Source organism: Labeo rohita, chromosome 6, assembly GCF_022985175.1.
Source record: "Labeo rohita strain BAU-BD-2019 chromosome 6, IGBB_LRoh.1.0, whole genome shotgun sequence".
Taxonomy (NCBI): Eukaryota; Metazoa; Chordata; class Actinopteri; order Cypriniformes; family Cyprinidae; genus Labeo; species Labeo rohita.
In genome coordinates this window covers 32,330,898-32,349,670 of record NC_066874.1, presented here as the reverse complement: position 1 = coordinate 32,349,670, position 18,773 = coordinate 32,330,898, and the positions used below count along the sequence as shown (strand labels likewise).

Here is an 18,773-nt window from a genome sequence, read left to right as displayed (position 1 = left end):
AGTGAAGCGTGCTTTAGCAATCACTCCAAATACTGTCTGACGGAGAGAGGTGGAGCGCAGGAAAGACGGACAAAACGAGCAGAGGAGAAGAAGATGGATAGATAGAAAGGAAGTTGAGGCAATAAGAGGAAAACAGCAAGACAGTACAAAACAATAAGTCTGAGAGATTGAATTGCTGTGACACAGAGATGAGAGACGCGATTACTGATCAGACAGATAAAGAAGCCATATTGAATTTTCACTCTGCTCACTTTGGCTGACTTTTAAAATGCCACTTTGCTGTTTGCAAACTCTGAGACAATGCCTTAATTAAAAGAAAAATATGAAATGGCATTCACAACATTTTTAGTATGCCATATTTTTAACTGAAATTAAATATTAAGTAAGAGGTTTTAATTCTAAATATAAATAGGTTCAGTAATTGAGTTTTAAATTTCTATTCTTTGATGATTAGGGTAAAATAAAAAATGTTTTCCATTGTATTTGGAACATAAAATCGGATTATGACATTATTTATTTATTTTTTATTTTATTTAAGAAAATATTCTAGATTATATATATTTTCTCTTTACCTGTATGATCTTAATTTCAGGGATAAAAATGTTATTGCATGTTTAATAAAAGATTATAATTGTTTTAAGAATATGTTGCATTGATGTATTGTGTGCAATATAATTTATTAAGACAGTACACAGAATCAGTTCTGACTTTACATTGTCTTTCTGTATTACCAAGCTAAACACGCTTGACAAATTTGCTCTCTACTGTAAATATTGCAGCAATCAGAAGTGTCATAGCTGTTTAACTGTGCATGTGTGATTTGTGCACAGCTTAGCGGTCATCAATCAGTGATCCTGTGGCTTCTCAGAGTTAAATGTCAGCTAATGTAGTCTCCACATTAACAGCGAATGCCCTTAGGTTAACTGTACCAAGCTGATTATATTCAGACACAGATTTTGTAAAACTGCGTGTGTGGGACCACAGTCTGTCACATGCAGCTTTTGTGTAACCGGTTAGGTAGTTAATGTAGACTAGCTGTGGCAATCAGTTGTAGTACTTTCACAAATAAACTGGTTTTAATGGCGGTTGCTAATAATCCAGGTGGCTGTTTTTATTTAATATATCTCTTTATTAATTTATTTATTAATAAATTATCTCTTTATTAAAACCAAGCAATAAATAAAATATATTTTTTAATTTATTTCTTAACATTTCTAGCTTTAAAAAATAAAAAATAATAAAATAAAATTGTATTTATTTATTTTGCTTTTCCAAATATTATCAATTTGGTTGTTTGTAGTCTGTAAAGCAAACAATAAAAATAAAATTAAATGAAATGAAATAAAATAGAGTAATGCAGTTCTGTTTTTATACAGGAATTGTTTGTAGTCTGAAAAGCAGGCAATACATATATAAAATAAAATAAAACATCAAATTTACCAAAAACAAAATTAAAATTAAAATTGTATTTATTTATTTTGCTTTCTCAAATTGAATTAATCTAGTTGTTTTTAGTCTGAAAAGCAAACTAAATAAAATAAAATAGTACAATAATGCAGTTTTGTTTTTATACATAAATTGTTTGTAATCTAAAAAGCAAACAATAAAATAAAATTAAATTAAATAATATAATAGAGTAATGGAGTTCTGTTTTTATACATGAATTATTTGTATTTGTATTTGTAAAAGCAAATTAAAATAATATTTATTTATTTATTTACTCTTTACAAATTTAGTCAATTTAGTTTGTGGCCTGAAAAACAGGCAATAAAATAAAACAAATTCAGTAAATTTGTATTTATTTATTTATTTATTTATTTATTTAAAATAAAATAATAAAATAAAATATAAATGCAGTCTTTATACAGGAGATAATAAACTTAAATAAAAATGTATTTATTTATTTGCAAATGTAATCAATTTAGTTGATTACAAATTTAAAATAAAATTTATATATATTTGTTATTTTTATTTTCCAAATGTAAGCAATTTAGTTGTTTGTAGTCTGAAAAGCAAACAATAAAAATAAAATAAAATAAAATAAAATAATAGAGTAATTCAGTTCTGTTTTTTAATTTAAATTAAGTAAGTAAATAAATATTTATTATTATTATTATTATTATTATTTATTACATATTATATATTTTTATTAATAAGTAAGTAAATAAATAAATAGATAAATCTGCACCAAATCACATTGATATGGAGTGAATTTGAATTAAATCTGATTTATTAAAATGTGTTTCAGCCTGAATTGTTAGGTCAAAACTTGTTTTTCAGGATATTTTATACACAATGCACATATTACAGTTGTTCCATTTCACCCATTTTTACTCACTCCTACCTTATATTTCCAACTTTGCAGCTTTTACTGTAGAGTAAATGTTGAGTGTAATATAGTGCCACTAATGGCTGCTAGTGGTACAGAAATTACACACCTCTACTTCAACAACAAACATTGGGTTACACTTAATAACTTTGACCAATTTGTTTCGTATTAAATGGAAGTCTTACTCATAATCTTCCTTATAAACACGACTGTGACGTAAAATGCATGAAAAGCATAGGATGGCGTATAGATGTGGATAATGTCCCTCACGCAAGTCTGGCCAATAAGACATAGTGTTTAATACGGTTTGAATTGGCACCCTGGAGTGCAGTGTCATTTGGCGCTTGCATTACTTCTAATGGTGTAGCCATTAAACGCAACTGCCCTTGAATTAGACTCACCTCTCAAACGCTCGCTCTGTTATTTCTCTAACATTAGGTACATTACCGCAGCCAGCCTATTAGTCGTTTAAGCCGCAGTTTGAAAGCTTTCGAATGCAGTCAATGAAAGGTATGTAATTGATATTTTCGAAGGCTTTTTATGAGGGCTCTTTTGTCGAGAGCCGAGTGAAGGAGAACGCCTGGAAGTCTGCCCGCGTTCCCACTGGAAACGAGTGGGAGTTTTTGCACCTTGAGCCCGGAGACGGGCGGCAGGTGTTCGTGGGTGAGTCTGGACGCGGATCAGGTGAATCTCCCCAGGAGAATCACGAAAACAGGGCTTGAGAGAGAGACAAGAGAGCGTGAATCACCTGTGTGGGAGCTGCTCTGATTACACTACGTCCGATGGTGTCCGAAAATGGAGATTGAAAACAATATCGCACTCCTACGCACGATTAAATCAGTAGCTCAGCCAGAATGGAATATTCTGGCTAATCTTTTACTCGCTCTCATGCTGTTCCAAACCTGTCTGTCTTCTGTGCTACACAAAAGGAGATATTTAGATAAACGTTCACGCCGCTCCTGTCCAAAAAGGCAAAAAAGCACCCTAAAAATGCGTCTTGCGTATTTATGTTTGACAGATTCATTGGACTGGACTGCATTCAAGTCCTATTATTATTATCAGTTTGGTTGTTCCCCCGAGAATAAAACCCATGATTTTTCAGGGTGGTGCACCATTCAGAATAAGACTGAGTAAGAATGCCTTGCAAAATTTCATTGAACTTTATAAATAATAAATTGCAATAAAGTGGGTTGATTGTTTTGTTGACTTATTTATTGCACTAAACTGCAATAAAAACAAAATGTAAACTGTCTTTTTTTTTATAAATAAATTACATTATAAAATAAATCATTTATATTATATTTTTAATTATATAAATAATTAAATAATATATTATAAATATTAACATTAAAACATGAATATAATATATTACTATTAATATAAATATAAAATATAATTCAGTTGTTAAATAAACTGCATTTAATAGCGGTTGCTAATAATCCAGGCGCCTATTTATGTATTTAATATATTTCTTTCTTTATTTTTATTTTTATTTGTTTATTTATTTATTTATTGCAACTTTAATCAATTTAGTTGTTTGTAGTTTGAAAACAAAACAATCAATTAATAAATTATTTATTTATTTATTTATCTATTTAGTTTGTATTTCCCTCTTTAATCCGTTTAATTTAGTCTGAAAAGCAGATAATAAAAATGTAATTATTTAATTATTAATTATTTTCCCTTTCCAAATTTTATCAATTTCGTTGTTTCGTTGTTTGTGGTGCTAAAAAGCAGACAATAAAATAAAGCAAAACAAATTTAAAATAAAATAAAATTTGCATTTATTTATTTTGCCTTTCCAAATTTAATTAGTTTTGTTGTGTGTAGTCTGACAAGCAAACAGTAATAAAGTTTAATAATAAAGTTTCTTTAAATTCTAGTAATGTAAATTCCCATAACGATCATTTCAAGTTCCAGTTCAACTTGCTGTTTAATAGCAAGTTCAGAATTTTTTAAGCAATTTTGTTTTGTTACCCTGTAAGGGAAAGAAATAGGACTCTTCTATGTCCGGTTATCCTATCATTGCTTTGCTGACATCTCGACTGTGAACCTCAAGCAAATGGGCTCTCGTTAGAAGAACAGCTCGTTCAAACTCTGGAGCCACAGCCTGAACAGTTGTAGAGATTATTAGTGGAAAAACTTTTGCCAACTTTCCCCCCCGTCTTTATCCGGGCAAACTCACTGATCTGTGGTGCCGTCTGAAGCTGTCAGGTGTTCGTTTCCCCTTCATGAGCACAGGAAGTGAGAACTGCATAGGTCAGATAAAAACTCCACTCTCTCCTCCAGATGGGGAGCACATCTTTTCCACAGTTTTACTAGGATCAGCTACTTATAAAATTTGCATGCTCCACATTTACCCAATTAGTAGTGCTGATGCAATCAATATGCAGCCAATTAAACACATGCTTCCTTTAAACGGCAACATGTTGGACTGTTACTGCAACTCGGAATTTCCTGCATCCTATTTTTAGTAAAGTGCAAAAGCATGCAAATTTAAGTAAGAATATCCCACATCTAGATTCTTAGTAGTATGCATAATTAGCATTAGTGCATCCTAAATCATATTGTTTGGTATACTATTTTCAATGTATGCATGGCGTTTGGACTAATATTGACCATACAGGTGTTACTAATTAGCATTGCATCAAAAAATATATGATTTAGGATGCACTAATGCTAATTTTGCATACTACTAAGAAACCATACGCAAATTAGGATGCAGCCTAATATTGCTTTTATATGCCTCATAGACATTTTATATGCCTTTTATATTGCTTTTATATGCCTCATAGTACTACTTAAGTATATTTTTGAGCTGAAAAATAGTTTATTGTATCAAGAAATTCCAAGAAGCCGTTTTAGAACTTAAAAATTAATAATGAATTTAAAAATAATGCAGATGCAAAGAAAGATTTTTTTTTACTGTATGTCTCAATACTTCTGTACTTTGTCTTACTACAAACTGAAAAGTACATACTTTTAGTGTGCAGTAGAAGAATGTAAATTGTGGAGCAGCCTGTGAGTCAGTGTAGTGGAAAGTGAATCTGTTCATGAATGTAGATTTGTGTGAAACATCTGTCACACTGACATTCTGGGAAAAGTTTGCTGACATATTGAGCAGGTTGAAGTGAATTATCACCATTAGCACGGAGGAGTGGGTTGTTTCTGTAGAGCTGGAGCTTTTCAATGATGATGACGCACGTAATGAATCTATAACATGCTGAGCGGCCCACGTGTTCTGAGAACTGTGTCAAGAGACAATTTGTCCTATGTTAAAAACAATACATCAAACACTTCATGTAAGATTTGTAAGATTCCAGTGCTGCTTCTTTAACGCTAACTTGTAAATTGCGTTGCATTTTATCTCAGATAAAATACATCTGTACATCTGTGTTTCTGCTTTTACTACCAGTGCACCTTGGAAAAGGATTTCCTGTAGCAGTAAAACTGCTAATTCATTTAAAATTATTATAATTATTCGTGCAGCATGAGCTCATATTAATTGAGAAACTTCATGGAATTTTTGTACTTACAAAAATTCATTTCTCACGCCTCATAGCCTTTTTTAAAATGAACTGGTGAAGACAAAAAAAGTGTTTGAAACTGTGGATGGCTCCATCAATTTTGAGTCACTTTGACCCAGAAACACTTCGAGTTTTAAGCTCTGAAATAAAGTCTCAGCCATCATTTGAATAATGATGCAACAGAAACATGAAAATAATAATTCCATTTTAACTTAAAAGAGTCGAAGTGACCCAAAATGATGGACCAGATCACAAATCGTGAAGAAACTTCTGAATGCTGGTCACTCACAGGACCTAATATATGCTTTTTCACTTAAATTTAAATATATTTTTGCCAAAAATCTTGATGTTGATTTTAAAACAATTGTCTTTTTGGATTTCAGACTTTCGGTCATTCATGTACTGTTACCCATGATCCTTCATTTTTGACATTTGTGTCTTTTTATCTTTCAGAGATTGGCTAAAGAAGCTGAAGATATCCAACGAGAGCATTCATGGCAAGATGCAATCAAAGTAAGAATATTATTTGCTTTTCTTTCAGTAATAATTACTGCCTCAGACATTTACATGACAGTTTTTATCAATAAGTGCTACTTTAGTATCACTATTAAGGTTAGATATACTGTTAAGGTTTTTGGTAATATTTTGAATTAGATTTTTACATTATTGGTTTTCTTTTCAATTTTACGTTTTAGAAAAACTAAATTCATTTTAAATGTCATTTTGATGTGCGTTTTTGTCATTTTTGTTGTCTGTATAGTTTCTCTATAGTTTTTAAGTTTAGGTTTTTAATTTTAGTTTATTTAATTTTAGTTATTCTAGTACTTTAGCTTAAACTAGATGAAAATAAGAAATGTTTATGAGTAGCTCAAACTTTTTTTGCTTAAGCTTTTTTTTTTAATATATATTAATTTAATTTTTATTTAAAAAATAGAAATTTTGTTTTATATTTAAAATAGATGTTATTTTTATTTAATGATAATAATTTTTAATGTTTATTTTTATTTAATGACAACTACAATTAAAAACTTAAACTTGAAAAATATATAGACCCTATACAGGGTCAAAATGACAAAATTCATTTTACAGTTTTTAATTTTGTGAACAATGCCATGAAGACCTTTCAAAAATGTGCATGAAAAGTTGGTCTGATAGACAGACAGACAAACACACAGCTGCTAATGTATTGACATGCCAACAAATCCCACACCAGCCTTTGGTTCTTCTATAACTAGCTGGTAAGTTAACATTAAGCGTGTCAGTTGGCCTGTATTTTTACATAGGCGCACAGTTGCTTTAAAATAGTCCCTGGTCTGGGATGCCCCATTGACTACTCACTGAGCCTATTTTTCAGTGCAATTGACTGGCCGAGTTAGTCACGTTGTCAAATGCAAGAGTAACTCTTTCATTGAAAGCTCCTTGAGCAAAAGCCCCAGGCGCCCTTGGAGGGACGGAGTTCAGACGCCACAGTGGCATTATGAGGAAAAGTCTGAATCTGTGAGCTTATGTGCAGTGACAACCAAGGGATTGTGCAGATCGCTGACTAGTTTGATATTTCATTTCCCTATTACTAGACTTTTTGCTCTTGTAACCTTTACAAAAAAATTACTGTGGTGATACTATGCTGAAGTGATACAGTATATGCATGGTGAAGTGATATCTAATGAATTTGTATTTGTATGATACTCCATATTTCAAATTATACCAATGATGCATGTGCTTCAAGACTTTATATCATGATATTGCACATGTCTGAATAGCCTTATGCCAAATCCAAATGCATAAATGTGATGGTGATGGTGATGTGTATGAACTTTGGGCAGAGCCTTTTTTTAAACAGGCCTCATCGTTGCTGCAAAAACAGACACTATACCAATGCATACCATACGTAGGACACACACTGATACAAACACACATACATGACACACACACACTGCTGTGTGATGTCGGCTGTCTCCAGGGAGACCGTGCTTTGCTGTCATGCTACACTTCCCACAAATGGATTTTTAACCCCGTTGCTCCCGCGGGATATTTGAGAAAAGGCTCTAAAACTAATAATTACGAGACCTCCTCTCTGAGAGCCCATCTCTATTCATGGCTGCTTAGCCACTAAAGTCAGCAGTGAAGGAGGGAGGCGATGGAGAACGCGGAACGCTGTCTGTCACCCCGCATGTGCCCGCATCAGCTCATATGACCTGACAGACTTCTGATAGACTACAGATTTTATTACACACACACACGCACATACTTAGACATAGGTTGTTGTTTTTTTTCCTCTGTGCATTAGTGGAAGGCTGTTTCGGGAGATTTAGTAAAGCCTTGGTTGCCTTTGTAGGTGGGTAGGGAAGTCAGCATCTATATTTTAAATGCATGTTATTGATCTTATTGTGAATGATTCATCCATGCATTAGTTTTATTTAAATGTTTTATTTTTTGACCGATTAATCATAAAGTCGGCATGCAATGGAAATTGATCCTGTGGTCGACCACCATGAATGTAGATCGCAGCTGAGATCATTTGAGAGTTTAATGTAGAAATGCACCGATTGCAATTTTCTTTCTTTTTTTTTTTGTAAGTGTGACCTGCCTATACCGATTTTTGCAGATTCCAATTTTCTTTCTAAGAACTATAATTGACAGCATATTCAAACCAAAAACTATCCTTTTTTTTGCAATGCAAAAAAAAAAAATTACATATTAAAAGATTATCAAACATTACAATTCCCCCAAATTATGCAAATTTCAAATGCATAAATACTTTTATAAGATTAATGTTTTAAATATTTTTAAAACATACAATTAAGAAATGTTGGTAAAAATTCAATGATACTTTTAAATATGAAACCAGACCACCAGTAGGTGGTGGCAAATGACTGTAAGTCTTTTAGTCATTCAGTCGGTTCGTTCAAATGCAGGTTAATTCAGAAACGAGGCAAATGACTGTTTTTTATGAATGGGCTTCTGAATCATTGACTCACTTGATTCATTCAAAAACGTGGATTCATTCAGTAACAAAACTCCACTGTGTTGTTCAGAGACACTGTAGCTATTTTTCATCCACGTAACTGAGCAAAAACAGGCAATATTGTGTCTAAAATGTAAGTCACTTAATTTTAACTTCTTGTTTATTGAACTACTGTTGTAAAAATCAGCGTCACATTGCAATCATGTTAATATTCGGGGAAATGTTGTGCAATGTTGCTTACCTAAATCATATGTTATAAATATCTTTTTTTTTCGTACCGCAGTATGCATCTACAACTTTCTGTGAGTGCTGTTGCGCTCATTTGTTTTGATTTCTAAACGAGTCTCTCTCACATACTCACTAAGGCCGCGCAAGCCTCATCTGACACAACACAAATACATTATCAGTCACCGTAAGTGTGATGTCAAAACTAGCTAATTCCGGTAAGATCTCATATTGAGATCTTAGGATTTAGTATCTTAAATACTAAGATGTATTGACTATAATGTGAGAACAGCACACTTTTAGCAAAACATGTTTCTGGCCTTAAATAAATAATTTTCCCAAACAAGTAAATTTGCTGAAAATGTATTCACCCTCAGGACATTCAGAACAGATTTGAAGAAGTTTAGCATCACATGCTCATCAATGGATCCTCTGCAGTGAATGGGTGCCGTCAGAATGAGAGTCCAAACTGCTGAAAAAAACATCACAGTAATCCACAAGTAATACACACCACTCCAGTCCATCAATTAACATCTTGTGAAGCTAAAAGCAGAATGTTTGTAAGAAACAAATCCATCATTACGATGTTTTTTAACTTTAAACCATCTCTTCTGGCAAAAAATTACCATAGTCCATAGTCTATAATAAGGCTTCCTCCTGTTGTCCTCTCTCCAAAAATCCAACCCACATATTTGTTTAGGATTGTTTTGGCTTGTAAACGGAGCTTGATCTGTGCGTATTTCTCTCCTGATTCAGGGGAAATGACTTTGTTAAAAATGTCTTGATGGAGTTGTTTCTTACAAACATGCAGCTTTTCATTTAATGAGATCACTTCTGGACTATAATGTGATGTTTTTATCAGCTGTTTGGACTCTTGTTCTGACGGCACCCATTCACTGCAAAGGATCCACTGGTGAGCAAGTCACGTAAAGCTAAATTTCTCTGAATCTTCTGATGAAGAAACAAACTCATCTACATCTTGGATGGCCTAAGAGTGAGTAAATTTTCAGTAAATGCTCAATTTTGGAAGAACTGTTCCTTTAAGTGAAATTTTCCATTGCTCATTGTTTGGAGACACAATTAAAACGTTAATAAACTCTCATTTATGCATTGGAAACCATTGCTTTCCTGACTATTGAAAACAGTCAAAGCACAAACACGTGTTGACTTGCACTTGTTTGCTAATGGTAAAGGTCAGAACTGTCACATCTTTACATTCTTTTCAGTCTGTTGTTTGTTTCATCATTTCTTTCGTGTCTATTTTGGCAGTATTCATTTAGCCGTCTTTCATATACGGCGTCTCTCTCTCAGTTTCATCAGTCTCTCCTCTCCGCTCACCTTCCTCTTTCACTATCTCTCTCTTTCCTCTCGCACCTCCCTCTTATCTGTCCTCGTTTCTAATCAGGCGTGAAAACAGTTTGAAAATATCATATTGTTGCAAATACTGCAATTGAATCCTAATGGCGTGCGGACATTAATAATGTATTGCGGGGCTGATTTCATTTGCCTTTATAATTAGGCCAGGTAATGAAGCACTGTAGGGGCCAAACCAATTCACCGTCTTCACGGGAGAGACAAGAGCGAGAGGAGGGGCGTCGAGGATGCTGGGATACGGCGAGGGGTCTCTCCATTTGTCGCTTTTAGATTCGTAACAGTTTCGCCCTCTCTTTTGGAGCGACGCAGTAATTAGATTAGTCTCACATGCTCTTTAGCACATTAGGAGCGCAAAAACGCACGCGTCTCAGAGCGACGGCTGGAGGAAATATGAGAGATGGAGAGAAAAAGAGGCCTTTGTGTCACACGGTTCAGATGCAAAAAAGAGACATGCTTAGAAATAGTGCTGGGAAAGTTTGCTGCACTAACTAGTCAGGGGCAGGTGATATTAGTGGAGGGATGTTTTCAGGGAAATTTCGGAGAAATTTTTCACTAAATCATTGTTTGTTTGGATCAGGGTTATTATAGCTAACTAAAACCATTAAAAACATTTTCAAAAATCTACATTTTAAATTGTAGAAATAAACATTAATTGAAATTAAATATTAACAAACTCTGTATTTAACCTAGGTGAAAAGGCAACATCTTTTTTTTTAATGTGAAAACGACTAAAACTGAAATAAAAAAAGAGTACAAACTATATATGACATATATAAAATAAACTAATAAAAAAAATTTTTTAACGTGTCACGAATTTGTATTTGTGCACATTTTTTTGTTTACTTTAAAGCAGTTATTTTAATATTATTTAAATACTATTATAATATAAACTTCTAATATATATAATATAATATAATATAATATAAAACTTTATAAAATAATATAAAACTATTTCAGTTAGTTGCCAAGCTGGAATTTCTGATTTTCATTTTTTAGTTTTAATTTAATTTAAAGTTTCAGTAATAATTTAAATTATTTTTTGTTAAGTTTTTCTTTTAATATTTATATTTTACGTTTTATATTTTATTTTTAATATTTATATACACTACCGTTCAAAAGTTTGGGGTCAGTAAGACTTGTAATAGTCTTTAAAGAAGTCTCTTATGCTCATCAAGGCTGCATTTATTTGTTTAAAAATATAGAAAAAAAAACAGTAATATTGCAAAATGTTTTTACAATATAAAATAATGTTTTTTTATTTTAACATACTTTAAAGTAGAATTTATTCCTGTGATGAAAAGCTGAATTTTTATCAGCTGTTACTCCAGTCTTAAGTGTCACATGATCCTTCAGAAATCATTCTAATATGCGGATTTATTATTAGAATGATCAATGTTGGATAATATCAACAGTTGTGCTGCCAAATATTTTTTGGAACCTGTGATTTTTTTTTTTTTTTTTTTTTTTTTTTTTTAAGGATTCTTTCATGAATAACAAGTTTAAAAAGTACAGTGTTTATTCAAAATATAAATATTTTATAACAATGTAAATTATTTATTATGAACTTTTAATAAACTTTTAATTATTAACTTAATACAACCTTGGTGAATAAAAGTATTAATTTCTTAAAAAAAAAAAAGAAAAAAAAGAAACAGTAAAAAAACTTTTGAACGGTACTGTATTTATATATATATATATTTTTTAACAATTCTGATTTAAAGCACTTTGGGATTCTCACTAGTGACACCTGCAGTTAAAATATAAAACTCCTATTTAAAATTGTAGTTTTACTGAGAGTGAGTTTGTCTGATCATGTGACAGTAAAAAATTATTTTGCCCCTTTAATTAATTTCACTAGATTGTAATGTTCAGTGGCTAGTTTTAAAGTAGCTTCCCCAACTCTATGATATATGATATGATATGCATGCGCTCGTTTTCTAACTAGAAAAGCTGGTTAAAATCGCCTTCCTTTGATGGTCTTTTCACGTCAAGGTCACAGCTTGCTTTGAAGCCCTGACACAAATGAAATGTCCTTTAGTGTGCGCACAGTACACAAACCCGCAGCCGCGTCTGTTTGCTTAAGTGTATTCCCATAAACGCGTCCGCGTGTGTGTTTCTCTATGCATGGCCAACTGTGGGAACGAGAACACCTGGCCGTCCGCGTGTGTTTGCGAAGCTCTTGTTCGGTACCTGCCTCAGTCCATCTGTGCTTTGTGCTAACAGAGGTGACATCATCGGCCCAGATTCCCAGAATACCGTGGCTGCTGTTGCCGTAGCGACCGGCGAGGCAGCTCGTACTTCATTGCGCGAGTCACCATTACTTTGCCCCGTGCGCTTCCCCTGATGGCCAGACATCGCAGCTGCCATACACACTTAATTACCATGACAGCCGTGATAGATAACCGCACACCTCATCCGTGCGTCTGTCCTCACCGTCACTCTGTTAACGTGCATACTCGCTCATCACCGTCGTCAAACACTATGAGACACTTTACATAAAGACGTCAATTATTGACATACATCATACTGTGCAGTTTTATATGCAGTAATAAGCGGAATAAAATATTTAACTTTTTTCAAAGGTGGAAATCATATTAATTCGTTTATTTTTAATATGAAAATTTATAAAAAAATATTCCAGGTATTTCTTCAATTTTATTTTCCTGGATAAAAAATAAGCTCAGTATTTTTGAAGATAGAAATCATATTAGTTTGTTTATTTTTAACATGAACATTTATTAAGAAATATTCCAGGTATTTAATTTAATTTAATTTAATTTTACTTATTTTCTTTGATGTAATATTAAATTCAGTACTTTTTTAAAGTTGGAAATCGTTTTAGTTAGTTTTTCCTTCAGGAACTGATGTCATTTTGGAGGGAAATCAAACACAGAAATCAATAGCATATTAGCATTTGTAAATAATTAAGTCAAATTAAAATACAAATTTGCATTTACTTAAATTTTATATATATATTGAACTTATAATGAGTATATATATATATATATATATATATATATATTTTTTTTTTTTTTTTTTTAAATGCTAAAAATAAAATAAATATATAATTTATATATATATAATCTATGAAATTATAATATAGTTAATAAAATTTTTACATAATGTAATAAAAGTGTATATACATATACACATACACATTTTTAAAAATGTTTTATAACCTATTTAATATATATGATTCTTCGACATTTTAATTGCAAATAATGTCTTTAATAAAATTGTAAAAATTGTTTATACATTTTTATTAGTTTACAATATATTTGTGTGTGTGTGTGTATATATAAAAAAAAAAAATAATATAATACAAAATAATATGCATATACACATTTTTTATCTTTAATAATATTTTATACCTATTATTATTTTATTTGATTATTTTATATTTTAAAATGTCAACTATTATTTTTTATATATTTGACTAATAATTTGACTTTATAATAAGTATGTTTTATGATATTAAAAAGTATGGAATATATATATATATATATATATATATATATATATATATATACATATATTTTTTTTTATGTACTTATTTATAGATATATATTTTTTATTATAATAATAAGTAATGTAATTAATAACATCGAAAGTGTCAGAGATTAATCGAAACATATTTCTGAAGTCCAAAATATTCATAAGGCCCTGCATAACAGACATGACCTGACTGTCCTTGTCAATATAATGGCATGTGAATCATCAAGATAGCATTGTATGATCCCATATCACGTCTATATATAATGTTTGACGTGTTGTATTTGTTTGTCCAGCCACCCATCTCTATCCACAATACAGAATGAGCTGTTTGAATGCAGCTCTTGTCATGTTTGACCACAGTATCGAGCTCTCGTGGCTCGGCTTGTAATAACAACAGCGCTAGTCGTGGCACGCCGGCCTTTTAAATCCATCTGAATGCAATAGTGTGTGAAATAGTCGTTAAATTCTTTTATTGCGTCTTATTTCTCAAGGTCGTTTAGGCCAGCCTCTCTGTCACAATTGGTTTGAGAGCCATTTCTTGGCTGATTAATGCGATTGTCTCGTTTAAACTGGTGCAGGCAGCACAACGACTACCAAAAGACTACATCTCCTCCGGCTCGCTGACTAGACCACTGTTTTCACTGGATATTGCAATACCATATTTAATACGCCTGACGAGACGCTGTTGAGAAGAATAAACAAGGATTGTGTCAGATCTAGACCTGAACGTGATGAGAACATGCGGTTGTCTTGTATATCTGTCAGGCATCATGGATTTCAACAATGTAAATGCAATTGATTCTGTAGTACAGCTTGTAGTATTTTCAGTATGTCAGTGTTATTTTGTTTTTCTGTTATACATCTGGTTTTATTAATTATATTTGCTCAGACATACAGTATGCATGTACTCTTTGAATACACACACACATATACAATATAATATGGTAAAAGTATATAATATTTTGAAAAATATAGAATATAAATGTTTATATTTTTTTTAAATCTTATTTTTTGTTATTAAATGTATTTATTTTTGTATAATAGTTTTGTTTTTATATATTATACATTTTAGTTGTAGATATTTATGTAATGTAATAAAATTATTTTATTTATTTATTTATAGATTGATTGAAAATATTTCTTAAGTAATATATTTTCATTTGAAACTTTAATCAACTTTTTGTCCCCTTCCCCCAAAAATATTACATATTTATGATATATAATATGGTAAAAGTATAATATGTTTGAAAAATATAGAATATAAATGTGAATAAAAATATAGAATATAATGTGAAACTTTTTCTATTAAATATTTTTTAAAAATCATATTTTTGTTAATAAATGTAACTGTTTTAGTATGGTTTTTATATATTATTTTAAACATTTTAGTTTTATATTTTATATAATAAATATAAATATAATAAAATAGTATTATTTATTGATTTATTGATTGACTGGAAATATATCTCATTAAGTAATATATTTTAATTTGAATCTTTAATAAACTTTTTGTCCCCTCCCCAAAAAATATTACATACATTACAAAACATTTTTATATAATGTCTGCCAACATTGTTGAATTAAATTGTATAATATATTATACAAATATTATATATAAATATTTTAACTAAATATAGTTATATAATTATAAATATATATAATATGTTTTAATATAAAAAATATGTAGAATAAATAAATGTTTAACACAGTTACTAAATAACGACATTCTTATTTATATAAACGAAAAACACACAATCATACACACACATATATATATATATATATATATATAATAAAATGTACATATCTTCTAAATATACACAAATATATAATAAATTAAATGTACAATAAAATAACATTTACTGATAATAAACCAAATAAAAATGAATACATATAATATACATGATCTCTTCATTTTATCTGTCAACATTTTTAAAATAGTACATAAATATAAATAATATATGATAAAAAATTAACTCAATTTGACTCATAAGAGTCATTTGTTACTGAATTTGACTAGTACCTTTTGATGTACATTTGCATAAAGTGAATGTGTATAAAATAAAAGCAGAGTCCACTGCAATCGCAAACTGTAGCTGCTTTTTAATAAAGCTCTGCAACATGCTATTATGATAATAGCTGCATTTGTTTTTGCTGCGCTTAGCACTAAAATAATAACTATTTTCAATGTGGCACAACCCATTAATGCGGTTACAATCGTACCATCACTACAATTACTGCTCTATTCATTATCACTGAATGCATTTGGATGGTTTGGTCCGTATCTATTTCTGCTAGCGTTAGCTGTGCTTATCAGCGTATGTCGCTGTACTTGTAGCTGTCAGTCTGAAGGTAAAGAGCTGCGAGGAAGCCCAGGCCTGTTTGATTAGATGTGTTTGAAGGGTGTTGTGAGGAAAGGCTGGCGCTGCGTAAGACAGCAACGAGAGGAGCGACAGAGAGAGAGAGAGAGAGAGGAGGAAGATATGTGCACTTTCCATCCAATGTGTCAGCAGTATGTTTGAAATGCATTAGCGCTAATAGCTGTGCCATTAGAGGAGAGGAGAGAGGAGAGGAGAGCGCTCTGTGCTGAGAGAGACACTGCCGTCTTCCAGGCCATTTGCCATAATCATCATTCTGTAATCAATCAAGCCTTTCATCAGAAAACAAGAAGCTTGCATTATTTTCAAGCAGTTCTTCTTTTGACATTGCATTCATGAAATGCACCCTGTGTGTGTTTAAATGTATGTTACGGGATGAAGAGATGAAGTCACTCAGATACTGTATGTGTGACACTAAATTACAGTTTTAAAGATTTGCTGGAACAAGAAGTATAAAAAGTGTAACTAAGTTTTTGATGTTGTTTTTTTTTTTTAATAAAATGAACAAAACTTGCTGATATGTTGCTAGGGTGTTGCCACAAAATTTGAGTAGTCATGTGTGGTTGATAAGGTGTTTTGAGTAGTTTGAATGTGTTGCTATGCAGTTGCTAAGGTGTTATGACTAATTTAGGTGCCACTTTGTGGTTGATAAGGTGTTATGAGTAGTTTGAATGTGTCGCTAGGCAGTTTCTAAGGTGTTGTGACTAATTTAGGTGCCACTATGTGGTTGCGAAGGTGTCATGAGTGGCTTGAATGTATTGCTAGGCTGTTGCTAAGGTGTTATGAGCAATTTAGTTGCTGCTGTGGTTGCTAGGGTGTTATGAGTAGTTTGATTGTGTTGCTATGCAGTTGCTAAGGCGTTCAGTGTAGTTTAAATGTGCAAATGAGTAGTCTGGGTGTCACTATGTGGTTGCTGTGTGGTTTGTATGGTTTTGAAGTAGTTTAGGTATCATGCTGAGTAGTTTTAGGTATGTTGTTGTGCAGTTGCTATGGTGTTTGAGTAGTTTAGGTGACACTGTGTGATGCCACATGGTTGCTATGGTTTTGAGTAGTTTAGGTATCTCGTTTAGGTACTAAACTAGTTGTTGCTAAGGTGTTCTGAGTGGTTTTAAGTATGTTGATGTGCAGTTGCTATGGTGTTCTAAGTAGTTTGGGTTTCACTATGCAGTTGCTATGGTTTCCAGTAGTTTAGGTATTGCTACGCAGTTACTAAAGTGGTGTGAGTAGTTTGGATGTGTTGCTATGTAGTTGCTAAGGTGTTCTGAGCAGTTGTAAGTATGTTGCTGTATGGATGCTAAGGTGTTCTGAGTAGTTCAGGTGTCACTATGTGGTTACTATAGTTTCAAATAGTAGTTTAAGTATCGTTATGCAGTAACTAAGGTGGTTTGAGTAGTTTGAGTGTGTTGCTATGTGGTTGCTAAGGTGTTCTGAGTAGTTGTAAGTATGTTGCTGTGTGGTTGCTATGGTGTTCTGAGTTGTTTAGGTGTCACTATGTGGTTGCTATGGTTTCGAGCAGTTTAGGTATCACTGTGCATTTTTTGAGGTGGTTTGTGTAGTTTGAATATGTTGCTATGTGGTTGCTAAGGTGTTCTGAGTAGTTTTAAAGTATGTTACTATGGTGTTCTGAGTAGTTAAGGTGTCACTTTGTGGTTGCTATGGTTTTGAGTAGTTTAGGTGTTGCTATGCGGTTACTAAAGTGGTTTGAGTAGTTTGAGTGTGTTGCTATGTGGTTGCTAAGGTGTTCTGAGTAGTTTTAAAGTATGTTACTATGGTGTTCTGAGTAGTTAAAGTCTCACTTTGTGGTTGCTATGGTTTTGAGTAGTTTAGCTATTGTTATGCAGTTACTAAAGTGGTTTGGGTAGTTGGAATGTGTTGCTGTTCAGTTGCTAAGGTATGTTGAATAGTTTTGAGTATGTTGCTGTGTTTGCTAAGGTGTCCTCAATAGTTTAGGTCTCACCTTGTGGTTGCTAAAGTGTTATGAGTAGTTTGAATGTGTTGCTATGCAGTTGCTAAGGTGTTGTAAGTAATTTAGGTGTCACTGTGTGGTTGCTGAGGTGTTTTGTGCAGTTATTTGTGTTGCTATGCAGTTGCTATGGTGTTCTGATTTGATTTGAAACACTGTATTCCACAATACAATGTGAAATTCTGTTTTCTTTAGTATTGCATTTTTTATGCATATTTTTTATACATAGATTCAAGCATTGTAATAAGGTCATGACGTTTGTCACATTTAAAAAACAAAAACAAAAAAACAATAGTAGTATGTACTGCACAGTGTGGTAGTATTTGATTTCAGTCAGTCACACACACACTCAGTGTATTAGACAGTCATACATGATCAGTAACATCAGACGCCTGAGGCAAACACGTCTCACTCTTCCATCATGTTCATTTTGTGGGTCTCTCTCCTCTGGAGGGTCAGTAACGCAGGTTGTGTGTTCATTATCTCTCCCGTGGATATGCCTCCTGCCTCCAGAAGC

At 32.1% G+C, this 18,773-nt stretch overlaps 1 protein-coding gene across 1 annotated transcript in view; it reads left to right on the top strand.

The window, feature by feature from the left end:
- cacna2d2a (calcium channel, voltage-dependent, alpha 2/delta subunit 2a) overlaps window positions 1–18,773 on the top strand; it is a 227,959-nt gene that overhangs the window by 92,011 nt on the left and 117,175 nt on the right. Inside the window, exon 4 of the mRNA XM_051111737.1 lies at window positions 6,310–6,369. Within this exon, the coding sequence (XP_050967694.1) occupies window positions 6,310–6,369 (60 nt within the window). The remainder of the gene's footprint in view (window positions 1–6,309; window positions 6,370–18,773) is intronic.